Source organism: Eretmochelys imbricata, chromosome 21 (genome assembly GCF_965152235.1).
Source record: "Eretmochelys imbricata isolate rEreImb1 chromosome 21, rEreImb1.hap1, whole genome shotgun sequence".
NCBI lineage: Eukaryota > Metazoa > Chordata > Testudines > Cheloniidae > Eretmochelys > Eretmochelys imbricata.
In genome coordinates, this window is record NC_135592.1 from 474,637 (window position 1) to 493,547 (window position 18,911).

At 45.4% G+C, this 18,911-nt stretch overlaps 1 protein-coding gene across 2 annotated transcripts in view; it reads left to right on the top strand.

The window, feature by feature from the left end:
* The first annotated feature begins 599 nt into the window (after positions 1-599).
* Positions 600-18,911, top strand: part of TSPAN2 (tetraspanin 2) — a 57,556-nt gene continuing 39,244 nt past the window's right edge. For both annotated transcript variants that reach the window (XM_077839368.1, XM_077839367.1), the window contains exons 1-2: positions 600-701; positions 10,972-11,074. In XM_077839368.1, coding sequence (XP_077695494.1) covers positions 645-701; positions 10,972-11,074 — 160 coding nt within the window. In that variant the 5' untranslated portion in view covers positions 600-644. The remainder of the gene's footprint in view (positions 702-10,971; positions 11,075-18,911) is intronic.

The window sequence follows — 18,911 nt, forward strand, 5'->3', positions numbered from 1 at the left end:
GCTAGGATTAGGAAAGTATCTTTAACATGTTCCCTTTTAGAAATGTTCTGTTCTTGAGTTTCATGGAGTGAACTCCCCCAGCAACAAAGCACCATCCCTGCTCCAAGTGCGGGGCACACTTCTCTGCGTGCCCTCTCTGCTATAAACAGAGCAGTGTATGTACCAAGAGCAAAACACCCTCCCTCCCTAATCACAATCTGGGGCGCACACGCTGCTCCCCGGATGTCAGACGGCATTAAGGACATGAACAAACTCCGGCAATGCCAGGGAGGAGCTGGGATCCTCCAGGGAAGGAGGGAGGAGCAGAAGCCTAGAGAGAACAGGACAGAAGTAGAGGAGGCAGGTGGGAACCTGGAGCCTTTTCTTTGCAAGGGCTGCCGAGGAGCCCTGCCCCGGGCGGCCCAGGGCGCCTGTCCCGTGCTTGGCCCCGGCTGCGGGCCAGGCTGGCTGCAGCCGCGCACCGGCAGGGGGGAGTCGCTGCAAAGCCCTCACCAGCCCCAGCGCCGCCGCCGGCTGCACGGCACCAGGGGCGGGCTCTGCTCCTGCCCGCCCCCGCCGGGCCATGCCCCATCCTCTCCCTGCACCTGCCTCCCCCCGCGCCCCGGGAGCAGCCGGCGAGTCGGGGCGCGGAGCCAGAGCCCGCCATGGGCCGCCTGCGCTGCATCAAGTTCCTGCTCTTCGCCTTCAACTTCGCCTTCTGGGTCAGTGGGGCCGGGCCGGGGCCGGGGCCGGGGCCGGGGCGCCCGGGAGCCGCGCTGCGGGCAAGGGCTGCTCCGCGCGCCCCTGATGGCCACAGCGGGCTGGGAGCGGGGGGAGCTGGGGGACCGGGGTCTCTGTGGGGCGGGAGCTGGGAGGAGCTCGCTTGCCATCACCCTCACCCTGCGGGCAGGACTGGCACCCACGTCTGCTTCTCACAGTCCCCCTGACCCGCGGAACCCCTTTCCGAGCTGCTCCCCACCCCCCAACACCCACTTCTCCAGGGACACCCACAAGCCATCAGCCAGGCGGGGAGGGGAGCACTGGGGGGCGCCTTCTGGAGCCTGCTGGAGCGCTGACCTCCAAGCAGTTAATCAGAATGAAAAGGAAATGTACATTTGACTAAAAGAACAGGAGGACTTGTGGCACCTTAGAGACTAACCAATTTATTTGAGCATGAGCTTTCGTGAGCTACAGCTCACTTCATCGGATGCACCCAGTGGAAACTGTAGCTCACGAAAGCTCATGCTCAAATAAATTGGTTAGTCTCTAAGGTGCCACAAGTCCTCCTGTTCTTTTTGCGAATACAGACTAACACGGCTGTTACTCTGAAACCGTACATTTGACTGTGATATTTTCTACTTGGTTTGGGGGATCCCTTTACTGCACCCTTCACATGTTTTTCTCTTTGGGCTTGTGAGGGCTTCATGCCAACAGCTGTTTCTGTCTGTGCGGCATGTCAGTGCTATGCAAATGATAAGTAAGTGTGCACATCGCCCCAGTCCCCTGGGGCAGACGCCACAGCTCTGCACCCACTGAGACACATTTCAGCCTGGCCTTACCCTGGATTTTGGTTTGGTGCTTGCAAAGGAGGTCAGACGAGATGATCATAATGGTCCCTTCTGACCTTAATATCTATGAATCTTAATAATATCTATGAATTTTGCAGGCACAAATAATTATGGATGCTGTTTACATCACTTAGACACAACCAGGTATTTAGGCATCTACAAATCAGGAGGAAATCTTGCCCATTCTATTTAAAGTATGCAGCTGCAAAGTAATAATATTTGTAGGTATGTTCATTGGGGGTGCTAAAAATGTTGTCTTTTAGAATGCAGTCTTCCTTCATAGAAACAACCCTTAATTTCAGCATCCCCACAATCACAGTGCTGAGGGAGTGGTCATCAAGCCCTAGGTGCAGTTTTGGGTACACAAGTTGACTAATAGGCTTGCATAGTGTCTTTGGCAGTTTGGCTTAAGCTTCTCAAACTCTGCTCTTGATCTTGTAAACATTCTGTTCTGTGATGCTCATTAGCAAGAATATTTTGCTTTTGACATAAAACACACACACACACACTCTTCTCCCCCAGTTCTAAATACCTACCAGTGTTACCAGCAGCTAGAACAAAATAGCTAGTGATCTGTAGTGAAAGAGTATATGTGGGGTTTTGCCCAACCATACAGCATAGAAATAAAGAACTTCATCTGTACATATTGGTTTAACAAAAATCATAGCTGTTTATTCCTTGGCATTGTTCTGGAAATTGGTATTTTCCCAGTACTGTGCTGGTATCTTGGCTTGGGCAGTGCTGATAATCATGAATCAAAAGGGAAGCAAAACCATCCGTTGTTGGAGACCATGGCTCTAAATATGGAATTATTACTACAATTATGTAAAATTGCTTATTTGGATGTTTTGTCCAGTGTAGTTCTCATGTGGAGCTTTATTAAGCCTCCATGTTAGAATGTGAGAGCGTGGACCTTTGGTCTGCCAGCGGACACACCTTGTCTTGGTGATGTGGTAATAGGAGATGCTCTTGTTTTACACATAACCAACACAGGAAAGAAGGATAAGTATCTCACCTAGTTGCAACAGTCACAGGATATGTTTGTTTCAGCACTGTGACTTTGCTCTAACATTGTGGGAAGTAAATTTCTGGGCAGTGCACATATACATCAAAAGAAAGCTATATTATTTATGTATTACTTCAGATTTAACTTTTAAAACATGCCTATCCAGTGGTCTGGGCTTCTTCTTTGTTGTTGTTGTTGTTGTTGTTTTATTTTTTATAAACCTTAGGAAATGCCTCATCACAGAACAAAATATTCTTGATACAAAGAGAGGCAAAACTCAGCTGAGACAGCATCTTTCTTTAAAAATATAAAATGGACATAGTTAACTTTCAGAGGTGCCCAGTTCCCCACCAGTCAAACAGTAAATCTACAAGCCAAGACATCACACACATGCCAGCGCCAAGCTCTTGTGACCTGAGCCTATGAACCTGTCATCTGCTGCTTTTACAAGTTCACCTTATGAGACAAATGCTTTCCATCACAGTGTGGTCAGTTCATTGAACAGCATCCTGATATGGTGATGAAACATCATTCCATTGCCGCACCATACTGATATGGGATGATGTTGCACCGACCCTCAAAACTTGAGGGCCCCTAATGGCCACTGGAGGGAAAGCGTAGCACAGTCTCTGTTCTAAGGGCCTGCTCAAAATTAGGAGGCCCAGCTATGAGCAGGCTCCTTCAGTATACAGATATGTGTACACACCTACCATTTTTGATCACTAGGGGTGACTAGACATTCAGGAAACTATCTACATGCACACACAAACAGGTTCCGTGTATTATCAATGAGAGTAACTGGGTTTCCCACACATACATTCCATTTCATATCGGTACTTTTTAGTGCCCTCATTACCATAGTAAATGAGTGCCTTCCAGTAGTGCATTAGATGGTGAGACTAGTATTTGTCATCTGCTCTCCATTTCATCTCCCCATCACACAGCACAAAGAATAAATAATAATAATGTGTCAGGGCAGCGCCCAGCAGCCCCCGCGTGGACCAGGACCCCATTGAGCTAGACGCTGTACAATCACAGAACAAAAAAAAGGTCCCTGCCCCAAGGAGCTTACTGTCTAAGTAAAAGACAAGAGACAACAGGTGGATATAGACAGATGTGAATAAAAGGAAACAATGAGACAGTATTGGTCAGTGTGACAGGCAGTGGTCTCAGCACATCTGCACAAGAGCGACCTGATGCTCTTCAGATGCACACCCAGTTCACACCATATGTTGCCAGTTGAGTTTTGGTCATAAGAACATAAGAACGGCCATACTGGGTCAGACCAAAGGTCCATCCAGCCCAGTATCCTGTCTACCGACAGTGGCCAATGCCAGGTGCCCCAGAGGGAGTGAACCCAACAGGTAATGATCTAGTGACCTCTCTCCTGCCATCCATCTCCACCCTCTGACAGGAAGAAGCTAGGGACACCATTCCTTACCTATCCTGGCTAATAGCCATTAATGGACTTAACCTCCATGAATTTATCCAGTTCTCTTTTAAACCCTGTTTTAGTCCTAGCCTTCACAACCTCCTCAGGCAAGGAGTTCCACAGGTTGACTGTGCGCTGAGTGAAGAACTTCCTTTTATTTGTTTTAAACCTGCTACCCATTAATTTCATTTGGTGGCCCCTAGTTCTTATATTATGGGAACAAGTAAATAACTTTTCCTTATTCACTTTCTCCACCCCACTTTATATACCTCTATCATATCCCTCCTTAGTCTCCTCTTTTCCAAGCTGAAAAGTCCTAGCCTCTTTAATCTCTCCTCATATGGGACCCATTCCAAACCCCTAATCATTTTAGTTGCCCTTCTCTGTACCTTTTCTAATGCCAGTATATCTTTTTTGAGATGAGGGGACCAATCTGTACGCAGTATTCAAAATCTGGGCGTACCATGGATTTATATAAGGGCAATAAGATATTCTCAGTCTTATTCTCTATCCCTTTTTTAATGATTCCTAACATCCCATTTGTTCTTTTGACTGCCGCTGCACACTGCATACACTCTTCAGAGAACTATCCACGATGACTCCAAGATCTTTCCGATAGTAATCGAAACATCAGATGGCTCATCTAAAGTTATAGAAGATAAACATGTTTCCTTAGCACTTGTGTGTACTTTAAACGTCACTGGCTTTTAAGCCCTTTATTCAGTGGCTTGTAAGTTTCTAGCAAAATTATCTTTTGGGCTGCATTTTCCCATTTTTCTTTTCAGTGGTGCTTTAAAAATTATTATGCAGGTGTTTTGGAATGGAGTGAGGGGGATTTCTGCTCTTTAAAAATAAAATCTTACTCATGACTTTCTCTGCCTGGATAACTCAAAACCAGTTTGGATAAAAGTTGCCATCTGTCATCCTGTGCACCCACATGGCGCAGGTGCAGATGTTCTAGAGATGCAATAGATACGTAGATTAGATAGAGGTGTGGGTTTGCTATGTCTGCAAAAAAACAAAAATAGTTTCCAAGATGAAGAAGTTACAAACAGGTGAAAACTGCATCCCGCACATACCAGTGTGTGGTATGTCATTTGCCTACCAGAAAAGGCAGGGCAGTTTTCCACATTCAGTCAAACATTGCAAGACATTTAAAGTACCCCAAAGTACTGCCAAACATACTAATAAAATTCTGCTCCCCCTGTATTACTAAGACCTTCTGTTTAGGAACAGATTGTTGTCAGTCACTGGAGTGGTCTTTTCAGACTGGGTATGTGCAGGGTCCTCGAGAGACTTTGCATACACCAAACATGGCAAGAGTCCCCCTGTCTTTGAGTTGGCAGTGTAAGGAGCACGGTTGTGTTTGGAGTCTTTCTGGATGTCATTGCTCTAGAGGTCATGGAGTGGGACTCCGAAGCAAATGTGCAGTGTAACAATGCCTGTTAGGGCTTGCTGTTAGTGCAGCTTCCAAGGCTGAGGTTTTATTTGCACAGAAGTCAGGAATACAAGGTACTTTAGCTGCAGGGGGGCTTAGTTATTGTTGCTGTGGGACCCCTCACTTTGAATCCCTGCTTTTAGTGTGTTTAATGTCTTATCTTTATTGCATCAGCCTAGCTTTTGCCTTTAATATAGTTTTCTTTGCAGGAGTTTGTGCAGGGTGCCAGTGCACAATTTAAGACACACAGTGAAGTATCTATCGTAGTCTTAACAACAGGGCCAGTTCTCATGATGTCTAGTTGAATACGAGCTAAAGGAAGCTCTGTAATAATACAGCCGTTAGGGATAGTCTTAGGCTAAAAGGCCCTTTCCCAGGGCACCCCTTCACATTTTTACTCTCTTTGACCTCTCAGCTGGAATCACACCTGTTGCTCATTGCCCCAGTGTCCAATAGTCCAGGGGTCACACCTCTCACTCACTCCCCAGGTCTTGTCCAGCTTGGGGGCTGCACCTCTCACTGATCCCAGGCACATCCTGACCTGTAGGCTGTGCAGGGAGCCAGTAGCCCATTTTCTTTCTCTGTGCTTTCTCGTTGGAGTTGCCACTTGAGCAGAAGGAGGTTATAATGTTGGTTAGCGCTGTGATTGCTTTGATATCTACAAACATAAGATGGCTTAGATTTTCTACCGCTGGAAAGCAGGAAGAGGACTCAAAGTCTGCTAACCAACGCCATGGCTTGACAACTCCTGACAGCCTCTGGAGAAGTTTGCTATACACACAGGACCTCAGCTCCCATAATTGCAGAACAATACAGCAGGGTTTAATGGTATTGTTATTAGGGATATAAATACCGTTTAAGAAGTTAATCGTTTAAACGATTAAAAATATTTTGTTTAAACGGTTAACCAATTAACGCACCAGCGGCTGGGGCTGATCTGGCTGGCATGGCTGGGGCAGCTCCAGGTGGTGCTGCTTCGGCTGGCGCGGGGCTGCTGGGTCCAGCCAGCCAGCTCAGGGGTTAACGATTAAGGCACGTTAACCTGTAAGACTAATGTTAACATTTTATATCCCTAGTTGTTATCAACAGTGTAGTTACAGCTCTTTGCCAGATATCCAAGCTCTCAGGGAGAGCTGCTCTGGATAAAATTGCCTGGGGTAGTACTTATCTTCTAGTTTGATTTTTGATAATATAAAAGGATTTCTTTGCCATCAGCAATTTCTGTCTGTTGTAGGCAGGTGATTTCCTAGAATTATACCATTAGCATGACCTGCATGTTGTAAAAGTGTTCAGTACTACAGGGCATGGCTCTCACTTTTTCCACAGTATGGGCCCCATCATACTAGGTTGCCTTTCAGACACTTCTCTTCCCATTCAGGTTCAAGTACCGTCCTCTGGCAGATACAGCCATTGGTTACCTAGAGAAGTGATTTTAGGAAGCCTTTGCATATTTGTAGCTTTTAGTGTGAGAAGTGTTTGTCCATTTTAAAAAAAAATAGTTACTCACAGAGGCTGCTCCAGCTTTGCATTTCATCTCCCCTCACATCCACGCTGTTTCTCAGCTGGAAACAAGGAGGAAAACCAGCACCAGGTCACCAGGCAGCTTTTTGTGGACCCAAGTTTGGGAACCTTAGACACAGGACACTTCAATTGCACTTTAAATAATTTAGCCAAAGTTACATTCTCAGCAGAAAGTATGTGATACTGTAACACTGACCCTATATAAAACCCATTCACAACTCCCTGCCTCTGTACACTGGGGGAGAGGATGCTAAATAGGACAACATTCTCTGTCTTCTTTCCTACTGCTAACTCTCCAAGTCTGCAGAGCTTTCTTGTGACTGAAGTTCTATCCAGTATGAAACATGCCATTGTCCATACAGAAAATATTTGATCTCATTCAAACAGCCTTCTGCCTGTTAAGCAGTTCAGTGGGGCTTGCCCAGAGCTACCTCCATCAGTATCTAGTAGAAAATGTATTCTGAATCCAAAGTATTGTATATACTTGTAATTTTCCCCATGAACTAATGTTGCAAATAACCCCTCCTAGGTTATTCTGACAGAAGGGCTGTAACCTGTTAGTCAGCTGATTGGTATGTATCCTTGTACCTTCTCCCCTGGTACTGCTTAAAAGCCTTCTAGAAACACAGACTTGCTCTGATCGCTGCTTTGTATCCTGAGCAGGGAGATTCAGACTAAATATGGTGCAGACTATGGAACCCAAGCTTGTTAAACAACTAAAGGATAATAAAGGCATTTTCTTTCATAGTATCACTTTTGGGGGGGCAGTCTTGCTATCACTGTATTTACGTCTCTCACCTAACAGTCCCCCTTCTGTAAGGTTTCCCATAAAGGAAAGAAAGAAGAAATCTGTTGTGACTGATGGAGCCACACTGGCAACTAAATGATACAGCTTTGGGTAGTAGGCACACTTAAAGGGAATATTTGTGTTTGCCTATAGTAGCTCTTCTTTGAAATTGCTTCTCAGTTAAGAGCCTTTACAGTCGCACTCAATGAAAGACATGCAACCCACTCTGCCTGGATGCATGTTTCCTAGGCAAGTCTGGGTCCCTTCAGCCAGCTGTGGGTAATTTAGGAAAAGTTGATTCCATAGAGACATTTCTACCATCTATGCCATTTGCAATTTCATACTCTGCAGTTTTCCTGAAGTGTGGTTAACTACTGAAAATCTAGCGGGCCCAATTCATGGCATAAATGACACAGAAAACACACATTTCCAGGGCAGTACATTAGCATCTTAATAGAATTATTTAAAAGGACACACATACTTTTTAAATAGCTTTTCACTCTTTCCCCTTTTTTTTCCATACTCTGTCAGAAGCTGCAAAATAGACCTTCTACCTTACAGTTTCAGCCTTTTCTTTTAGGCAAATGTAGGTGGGGTATTTTCCCTTTTACCTTGTAGGTTTTGAATAAGGTTAAATTGAACACAGCTCCTTTTTTGTTTAAGTGCCACAGTTCCAATGTATACAGTGCCAACGTGCACAGTGCACTGGGAGTTCTGTTACTCAGCTGCAGCTGTGAATCCAACGGGACCAGTACAAAGCTTTGTGTTATGTGATTTCATGAAAATAACGGCTATTGTGTCTTGTTTAATGTATTGAGAAAGAAGATAGGTTTCAGTCTCTCTGTTCTTGATTGGCTGGGAAGTTGCTTTACATGTACACAACTCTGACACTATATCAGTCAGAAAACTTGGCTGAACCTAGAAGGGCACATGTAGCCCAAGTAAACCTGATTTCCCCAATAACTCCTACTGGTGACCCTAATAATCCTAAGGCTAGCCTATGAGTCTGGCTCAGGAGTCTCTAGCAGCATGATCAGGGCACTTGGGGATGCTTGGCTTGTGTACAATGATGAAGTTCACTCCAGTCCATTTGCCTAGGGAAGGCTATGTCTCTGTGTAGGTAGAGTTAAGCCAGACCTCAGAGTCAGTCCAACAGTTTGCCTTCTTGTCCTGTTGCTCATTTTCAGACCATCCTCTCAAGTGCTGCGTCCAGTCTGTGCTGAATTCACTTGCACCAGTATTGAACAGGTGCACAGTAGGGTGAGAGAGACCCAGACAGACCCATCTTTGGCATCTACTGTCAGTTAGATGCCAAAGATGTGATGAAGCAGTGGGCTCCCCCACTCTCCTCCAGGTTGGGCAGCGGCTGCAGATATTGGCTCTGGACTCTGTCAACAGTGTTTGTTCTGTTCTGTGTTGGCTTCATCTTTACCTAAATTAGCTTTGTGAGCTGAAATCTGTTGGTATTGGCCCTGAGCTCTGGTTTGCAGGGTCATTCTGAAGCCTCCTGTCCCCACATTGGTGGAGCCCTGGCAGAATTGCCCTTAACAGCCAGGCTGATGTCTGTTGTTTTCATGGTCCTCTTTGAAGCATCTGGATTTGATCCATGCTGATGTGACAGGTTCAGCCGGATAACGGAGAAGGTATTTTTGCCCTTATCTACCATAGGAGTGTCCTTTGCGGAGCACCAGGAAATCGGCCATTTCTGCATTGACAGTGCACTTAAATGCTCTGCACTCAATTCCTCTTGGGGAGCATTGGGTCTGATCCTGCAAAGTGCTGAACACTTCAACCCAATAACATTAGTGGGAGCTGGGGGACTCCTCAGCTCCCAGAAGAGGCTTAGCACTTTGCAGAACTGGGCCCATCATCTAAACATTTCTCCTGAGCTGACATCCCATTGCACTGGGTTTGTATTTGTATCAAATGGGATTCTTCTTGATGTTTGAAAAAATTGATACCTTCTTTGCTAGACACGCGTATGGTCAGAGTGTCCCTCATTGGGACAGTGCCCCTAACTCCCTGCTGGGGCTCTGGGTTCAGTAGTGAAGACTGTCCTGTACTAAAATGCCATTGTTACTCCCTGTAGCACTAGGGTTGTCCTTGGTGGCCTCCCCTCCAAGGGCTGATCAGACCTAGCCCTGCTTAACTTCAGCACATTCCCCGCAGTGAAGTAGGATCCTTTTTCAGAATCTTTTCTTCCTGGTTTGAACGTGCCCCTAATCAGAATCTGGCTTGTCTCGTGTGGACAGTGCCATTTGGCACTTGGAGCTCCTGAAACAGAGAGACTATCGTTTATAACCGAGGTGGGGAAGGAGTGTGTGCCCTGGCTTCATCTTCCTCAGAGTTTCAAAGCAGCCACAGGCTGGGCCCATTGCATCTGTGCTCCTCCTGACCATGCAGCAGGGCTAGTGACACACTGGCAGGGGACTCGCCCGGCTCTAATGTCTGTTTATTCAGCTTCACAGCAGCCACAAGATTTTGGTTGAAAAACAGTCAGTGAAGTTATTCCTCTCCCAGTAGCTCTGTCTGTGCCAAGCAAGCGTGGGCCGGCAGCACCATCTCAGCTCCTGGGGATGCACCAATTCCATAGACCTCAGACTTATGTTCTGGGCTTAGAGTAGGCTTGGTTGACCTACCTTCAAATTAGTCCAGTTGGGTATCTGTGGTGGTAAGGAGCGGAATGGGGAGTGGCTGTGGGGCTAGGAGGGAATGAAGAGAGAAGAGGAAAATGAGCTTTTCTCATCAGGGAACTTTCCATTCGGTGTTTTTACACCACCAGGAAACACCCAAGTAAGTAACAGCACACTGAGCGAATTCTCCAAATTCTGCTTGTTTGGGCTTGTGGGAACTAGCTGTGGCCTCCTGAGCACTGGCTCTCTTCCCCTGTGCCTCTGTTTGGGCCCTGTCATTTTCTGTGGCACTCAGAACCTACACGGCTGCTTGGGGCCATTTTGATGAATGTCTGAGGTTGGTTCTTTGTAATGTTTGAAAGTCATTAATGGGTTAAAAAGCACCGTGGTGTTAAAGAGCCAGAGGACAGGATAAGGCAAGTTGTTCTGTAACAGAAATTCATTGGTATCCAATATTGGGAGGGGCCTGCTGAGTTCTGTGATTTTGTAATCCTGCGGTTTTGGAGTTTCCGGGAAGCACAAGGAGTCACCCATTGTAGCTCTTTGGCATGCTCCAGCTCTTTCTGGCCCTTTGCAGTTGTTATTAACTGGTCTGTTTGCTTTCCAGCTGGCAGGGTTGGCTGTCATTGCCTTTGGACTATGGTTGCGATTTGGTGGGGTCCTGAGAGACTTAACCTCAGAGGAAAAATCCCCAGAGTACTTCTACATGGGTAAGTTAAGGCACTTAGACTTTGGCTGTATCTCCAACCTCAGTTTCACCAGCAGGTGTGATCCCAAACACTACTCTAACTACACATACAAAAGTGGTGCTTGAAAGGTCTGACAGGTGAATGGCACTAACCTTGTCTCCTGCCCTTCCCATGGCACATTAAGTGACAGCCTCTCTCAATTCTCTCCTTGGCAACAACTTTTGCAGACCTGAATTAATTCCTAAATATGATTTCATAGTTGAATTTTTCTGTAATGCTGATGCTTATGAAACAGAAACTGGGAAGGATTGTGCACTCATTCAGGTCTGCCTACCACAGCACCCTTTGAGGCCTTTCCTTTCCCATGCTAGCCAGCAGCATGGTGAAATTGGAGTGATCCATATCCTGCCACATTAGAAGCAGTGGCAAGAACATGTTTCCATGAGATTGCAACAGGATCATTTCTGCATATTTCAGGTACAGCTCCAAACACAATGGGAGGACTTACTGCCCATCGCTTCTTCTTGCCCCTGCACACATAGGCCCTCAGTGTTGTCTCAGTGGAATTGGAACAAATCCTGTCATGGTTGAAAAGTAGAATTGCACTGTCATCACCTCCAGAATTGTTCCCACGACCTGAGCAGTGACTAGCCCAGCTCCTCAGCCCTAGGGCACTTTACTTCGTCTTATGTAAATTTAAAGATGTAATTTTTCCAAAGCTCCAGATGTGCTTTTCAAGCACTGTTGGGGTGTTCTGGGGGCTCCAGATGTTACGTGTATATTATGTGCCTAACTGGTTGTTGTGCATTGGTTGCCTGTGGTTTCATACTTCCCATTTCTTCATCCATCCATTTCCAATTGTGAGACACCTCCCATGCCCTTGATTTGTTTCCCCTTTCCTCTCTGATCACATTAGGAGAAGTCAGATTCTGTCTATTTTAAGCTTTAAGCAGGTTCACTCAGTGCAATCTGATTATCACACTCATTTCATCCTTCTCCAATGCCAAGTGCAGAGCAGCAGCTGGGGATCTCCAGAGAGAGAGAGAAAATCCTGGCTGCTCGTGTAAGAGTATTAAATATGAATCACTGGAGGAGTTGAATGCCTGCCAGAAGTGAAAGCTGATTCAGCGGCAGTGCACGGCACCAGTTATTTCTATCCTGGAGTCTTAGTCCAAGTTTAACCTTCTCTCCAGTTACCTTTAAATGACCATTGTACAGTTAAGAATTGACCCAAACCCCAGTCTCTTGGTGGGTCAAACCCACTTCTTCAGATGCATGGAGTGAAAATTACAGATACAGGCATAAATATATATTGACACATGAAGAGAAGGGAGTTACCTTACAAGTGCAGAACCAATGCTGAAGGCCAATTTAGTCAGGATGGATGTAGTCCACTCCCAATAATTGATGAGGAGGTGTCAATACTAAGAGAGGGAAAATTGCTTTTGTAGTGAGACAGCCACACCCAGTCCCTATTCAAGCCCAAATTGATGGTGTTAAGTTTGCAAATGAATTGTAGCTCTGCAGTTTCTCTTTGAAGTCTGGCCATCATGTACAGCCCCTAGCTAAAACCTCTCCAGCCGAACTGGACAGTTTCTATGTAAAAGGATACATGGACACAAATCAGACATCAGGAATGGTAACATACAAAAGCCAAAAAGAAAAGGAGTCCTTGTGGCACCTTAGAGACTAACCAATTTATTTGAGCATGAGCTTTCGTGAGCTACAGCTCACTTCATCAGATGCATACCGTGGAAACTGCAGCAGACTTTATATATACACAGAGAATATGAAACAATACTTCCTCCCACCCCACTGTCCTGCTGGTAATAGCTTATCTAAAGTGAGCAACAGGTTAGGCCATTTCCAGCACAAATCCAGGTTTTCTCACCCTCCACCCCCCCACACAAATTCACTCTCCTGCTGGTGATAGCCCATCCAAAGTGACAACTCTTTACACAATGTGCATGATAATGAAGTTAGGCCATTTCCTGCACAAATCCAGGTTCTCTCACTCCCTCACAAAAAGCCAGTAGGAGAACACTTCAATCTCCCGGGACACTCAATAACAGATCTAAAAGTAGCCATTCTTCAACAAAATAACTTCAAAAACAGACTTCAAAGAGAAACCGTAGAGCTACAATTCATTTGCGAACTTAACACTATCAATTTTCCCTCTCTGGGTATTGACACCTCCTCATCAATTACTGGGAGTGGACCACATCCACCCTGACTGAATTGGCCTTCAACATTGGTTCTCCACTTGTAAGGTAACTCCCTTCTCTTCATGTGCCAAAATAAACCTCTTAATGTAGATTCCATCATCCTTGCTATGCAAAAAGTAGTTTCCTCTGGTGAATGCATAGTGGCATTTCTGAAAAGTTTAAGCTGCTGCTGTAGCCTTAAATGGAAATTCCAAGTGTTATTTAGATTTTGGTCATTTGAGCAGAGGCTTTGAGAATGTCCTTGTAAAAGTTCAGCTGTATCTCCTGATCCAAAACTGGATTTAATTTCTGCCACGCTAATTTTCTTTGGCTGGGTATTTGTAGAACCCCTACACTGCAGTACCTATCTGCTAAAAGGGAAAGTTGAAGAACAGGACAGAAATGTACTGGGAAGTCCTTTGAACTTACACTGTTGCCTGCCCCATGTCCAGTCAAATCCCAGCTGAATAGTACTGTGGCCTGTGGGTAATCTGGCAGGGCTGCGCTATTAGCAAAGATTTTAGCACCCTCTACATCATGAAGAGCTAGGAAGAGAGTCAGTGTTTCTCTGTGCAGCAGGTTGTTCTGTTTAGGTGTTTGAACCTCACCCATTGCTGAGGTGCCCCAAGCACTTGACTCTCATTGTAACTTTCAGGTATGAGTCACCCCTCCCATTTTGTCCCCTGGGGCCTATTCAGAGAGATTCCAGGAGTCTCATTTTTCCAGGGGGTGCACAGGAGCTGTGTATGTATCTTCTGTTCCAGACAAACTGGCCCCTTCATGCTGACAGCCAGGATTTTGCAGCACTGAGTCCTAGTGCAGAGTGTGTTTGTGCTATGGAAGGGGCTGCTGCTCAAGGGCACTGCTGTCATCAATGTGACAGGGAGATATAAATATGTTTGGTTATATTAAAAATCTTTCCTCCAGCCTATTTATAATAGCAGCTCTGCAGCCACTTTCTCCAAGCCTAAGGATCCAGATCTTCACCTGTAATCGTATCAGCTCAGAGGCAGTACTGGGGCCTGCATTAGAGCTGCTTTCAGAGTCTGTTTTATAGCTATGTTAGAGGTAGCTTTTGCACCATTCTGTCCTTTTGGCATGCACCACGTGGCAGGGAAAGGTGAGCAGTAAGGAACGGCTTAGCAATATGCACACTTGACATAGGGGAGACTCTAGAGAACCAGGAAGAGAAAAAATCTACTGAAAATGATAAGAAGACCAAGAGGAAAGCATTAGAGCAGTGAGTATAACATCTGCTCTGGGACATCCTGGGAGAGCTCCTGGGGACCCCAGTCTGATCAGCATAGGACTGTTCTACACTCCATTTTTGTACCACTAGAACTATATCAGTTTAGAAAGAGAGATGGCTAAAGCGGTGCAACTCTAATGTGGACAGTCCTACTGGCATAAAGGTGCTTCAACATGAACTATACTGCTATAAGGACCTTTACACTTGTATAACTGCATCCACACTAGGTAGCTACACCGCTTTAAACCATTTCCAAACCAGTTTATAGAAGTACAAAAATGGGGTGTAGACCAGCTCATAAACTCAGTCATGGGATTCATGCTGAACTTGGCTGCGTAAGGCTTGTTCTCTGAGGAGATAACTGCTGCAGAAGAGAAGGGCTGTGCAGGGGGAGTGTTATGCTTAGTTTTAGGGCACTGGCTGTAATCTCCTTCTGAAGGACCGTGGATTGAAGAAAAGGAGTACTTGTGGCACCTTAGAGACTAACCAATTTATTTGAGCATGAGCTTTCGTGAGCTACAGCTCACTTCATCGGATGCAAGTACTCCTTTTCTTTTTGCGAATACAGACTAACACGGCTGTTACTCTGAAACGTGGATTGAAGGACGTAGTTAAAACTAGGCAGATGGAATGTAGTTAACAGGCCAAATGGACTATGCCTGTGGTGGGTTCTAAGGCTGTTCAGACTAGCTCCCGGGGAAGACACATTCTGCTCATATGGTACCTGGTTTGAACTGGTTTCCCTCTCACACTTATTTATGGAGTGAGATTTTCCTGCATCTGAAATACTTTAACATGATTGATAATTATACCCCTGTATTTTCATTTGGCTGGCATGAAACACCCTAATAACCTTGTCCCTCACCAGCAATCCGGCATCTTCTTTGCCCCCTGGATTTAGTTCTGGCCACACTTGCCAAGCAATCCAGCCAACTTTTTGAGCCACTGAAATACTCCTCTTGGTTGGAGACCGACTGGCAATTTTGACATAGGTAGATTTCTGTGTCAGAGGCTCAGGGCCATCTCTGGTTTGGCTTTTTGTTGGTGCTTCAGGTTCCTCATCACAGTTCACAAGAGCAGGATTGGCAGGAAGGGTATATTTTAGCACTATAGTAATCAAATCTTTTGACTCCTGCAGTCTCTCACCCCATATCAGTGGGCACGACACGTCTGTTTATGAATGAATACGGCAGAGCAAGAGGAGGCAGCCATCCTAGGCCTTAGCAAACTGCACGCACTGCCTAGACTGCTTGAGGGTTTTCACACCTGATAGCAAACATGCCAGTGCCTCTATGTTTTATACCATTTCACAGCATGTGTTTTATGTCTCTGCTGTAAGCAGTGAGATATAATGGCAGCATTTTGCTCCAGCTGTGATTATGCTCCTAAACAGTGATTTTTTTCCATTAGATTTCATGATGAATCTTCAAAGTCTCTTTCCTTTAATTATCTTCTTTCTGGGATATGGTTACAGTGCCAGGCTGCTACTATGCAGACTCATCTCGTCTGTGTTGTCTGCACTGGTTGGAAGAACTAAGATCTTTTGATTGTTTTTTTCCTGAGACCATCAGGCCAAGAAATCTGAAATTAAGGGGCTTGCTTTCTTTGGGAAGAAAAATGAGCCAGGTTCACGTGCCGCCCTCTAAAGGGGATAATGGCCGCGGGCTGAACCCAAGATTTTAGTTGAGTGCATTTCAAAGTGTCTCTGTTCGGTTATTTCCCATTCCTAAGTGAACTTCTCACGCTGGTAGGGATGTTACCTGTGGGGCTGCTGCTTTTAAATTTAAAATGTTAAAACCCAAAATGAAGACAATATGATCCCGTCAAACAGGATGTTAAGTTTGTGACGTGAGAGCTGAGATGGGGAAGCTTCTATAGCAGGGAGTTAAAGCAACAATACGGGACACTCCAGCACAAGGGCTCCCAGACCAGCCCTCTCAGCCGCCCACAGAGTCAAGTTAGAATTCCCTGTGTGACGCTCTGAGGAATCTCTCTTCCCTGTGGCAGTTGGGATGTTCAGCCTCACAGGTCCTAGACTTCCCCAGGTAGGGGCTGGGAACAGAGCCTTCTCCTAGGCTCTGGAGGTCACTTCTCCACTTGTCTGTTAGAACATGAGTCTGTTGATGTTTATGGGACAGTTCGAGACCCAGCCCTTTCCTCCAGATTGGCTGGGCAGAAGGGGAAGGTCTGTGTTCTGGCCCCCCAGAGCAGGCTGACGGACACTCACTATATATCTCCTAGCAAGTAAAATATTAAACCATAGCATTGTCAGTTACAGTAAGGTATAAACTGAATATAGCCAGTCCATGTGGCCTTGAAATGTACTAGGAAAACTGATCTGTGTGAATGAATCAGCCTGGATGATAACTCCCTGCAGCACACTCGGCTCAGAAGCGCAGCACTCCCTTCACATTACAAGTTCTTCACCACTTTATTACATTGTACTTTCTCCACCCCAGTTATATAATCTGATCATTTGTGGGGGCTAGAGTGGCTGTGGTTGGAAATACAATGAAGGCTGGGGCTCTCCTTTCAGATCACTGAGGAGACTGAATGATCCTACTAGCTTTGAGTGGCTATAATGAGACAGTGCATGCTTTAGGATATGAAGTCATGTCTGCAGCAGACGGATATTAGCAGCTTTTCTCCATAGTCGTGGGTGCCCACGCAAACAGGAGCAGCCCAGCAGCATGACACCATATGAACTGCAGCTGTCTACTCCTTTGCTCAGACCATTTTCAGTGCCACCTAGATGTATCTTTTGGGTCACGCACTATATCCTGAGTCAGCACTTTAAAAAGTCCTGTTCAGTCTTTTCCGAATCCACAAGCCCATCAAATTCCAGCAGGCCTTTAAAATTAGAAATGGAGGCAAAAGCAGCATTTGCACAGAAAGGCACAATTCCACACCTGACACCTTCTGCCCAGGGACTGGGAATTGCTGCTGGCAATCCATGCCATTGCACATCAACCCTTAGCTTGCAGATACCTTTAACCTCCACCTTAGATTCAGGTGGTAAACTCGACTACCTCTTCTCCTGCACTCCCAATGTGCAGGTACCTCATGCTGCAGTCAGAGGAAGGTTTGTACAGAAAGGGCCCTGAGTGGAAAATGAAAGCTACTGTGCTGAAAGCCACTAAAGGAAAAACTGATTGATTCAAAACTGAAACTGTTAGAAGCTCCTCACCTTGCACTGGCTTTTATCACCTGCCGAGAGCTCCTGAGAGCCAGGACCTTTCCTGTGTTGGCATGGGGAGGTCAGGTAATCAGTGTATTTAAATGGCTTTTTGTTGTCTGAACCCTGATTTCATGATCACAGACGGAAATGTAGCGCTGGAAGATCATCAAGCCCATCCCCCTGTGATGGGACAGGACCAAGTAAACCGAGACCTTCGCTGACCAATGTTTGTCTAATGTAGTCTTAAAAACCTCCTGTGATGGAAGCCTGTTCTAGAGTTTAATACCTTTGTAGTTAGAAAGTTCTTCCTAATCTCTAATTTAAATCTCCCTTGCTGCAGATTAAGCCCCATCACTTCTCATCCTACCTTCAGTAGACAAGGAGAACAGTTGATCCCCATCCTTTGTATAACAGCCCTGAACATAGTTGAAGACTGTTATCAGGTCCCCCCTCCGTCTTCTGTTCTCAAGGCTAAACATGCCCAATCTTTTAAAGCTTTCTTCAGAGGTCAGGTTTTCTATACCTTTTATCATTTTTGTTGCTCTCCTCTGGACTGTATCAATTTATCCACCTTTTTGCCGAGACTTGTATGCACTACTCCAGTGCCTAGAGGAGTGGGACAATTACCTCCTTTGTCTTACATATGATATTCCAGTTAATACACCCCAGAATATTAGCCCTTTTTTTGCAACTGAATCACCTTCTTGACTCATTCAATTTGTGAGCCACTCTAACCCCCAGGTCCTTTTCACCAATACTAGGCAGTTATTCCCTATTTTGTAGTTGTGCATTTGATTTTTCCTTCTAAGTGTCGTACTTTGAACTTACTTTATTGAATTTTGTCTTGTTGATTTCAGACCAATTCTCCAATTTGTCAAGGTCATTTTGAATTCTAATCCTGTTCTCCAAAGTGCTTGCAACCACTTCCAGCTCGGTGTCATCTGCCAATTTTATAAGCATATTCTCCACTCCATTATCCAAGTCATTAAGGAAAATATTGAAAAGTACCAGACCCAGGACTGACCATGTGTGACCCCACATAGATATACCCCCAAGCTTGACAGTGCTGTTTCTTCTTGGGTTTTACATTTTCTGTATACTTAAAATCAGGAGGCATTTAATGAGTATAATGAGCCCTTTAACCAAGAAAATACATTTTAAAACTGATTTCTTTGTCTCTTGAAGAGATGCTGGGTGATGAATCTGCCTTCACTTTTCTTCTTCTCT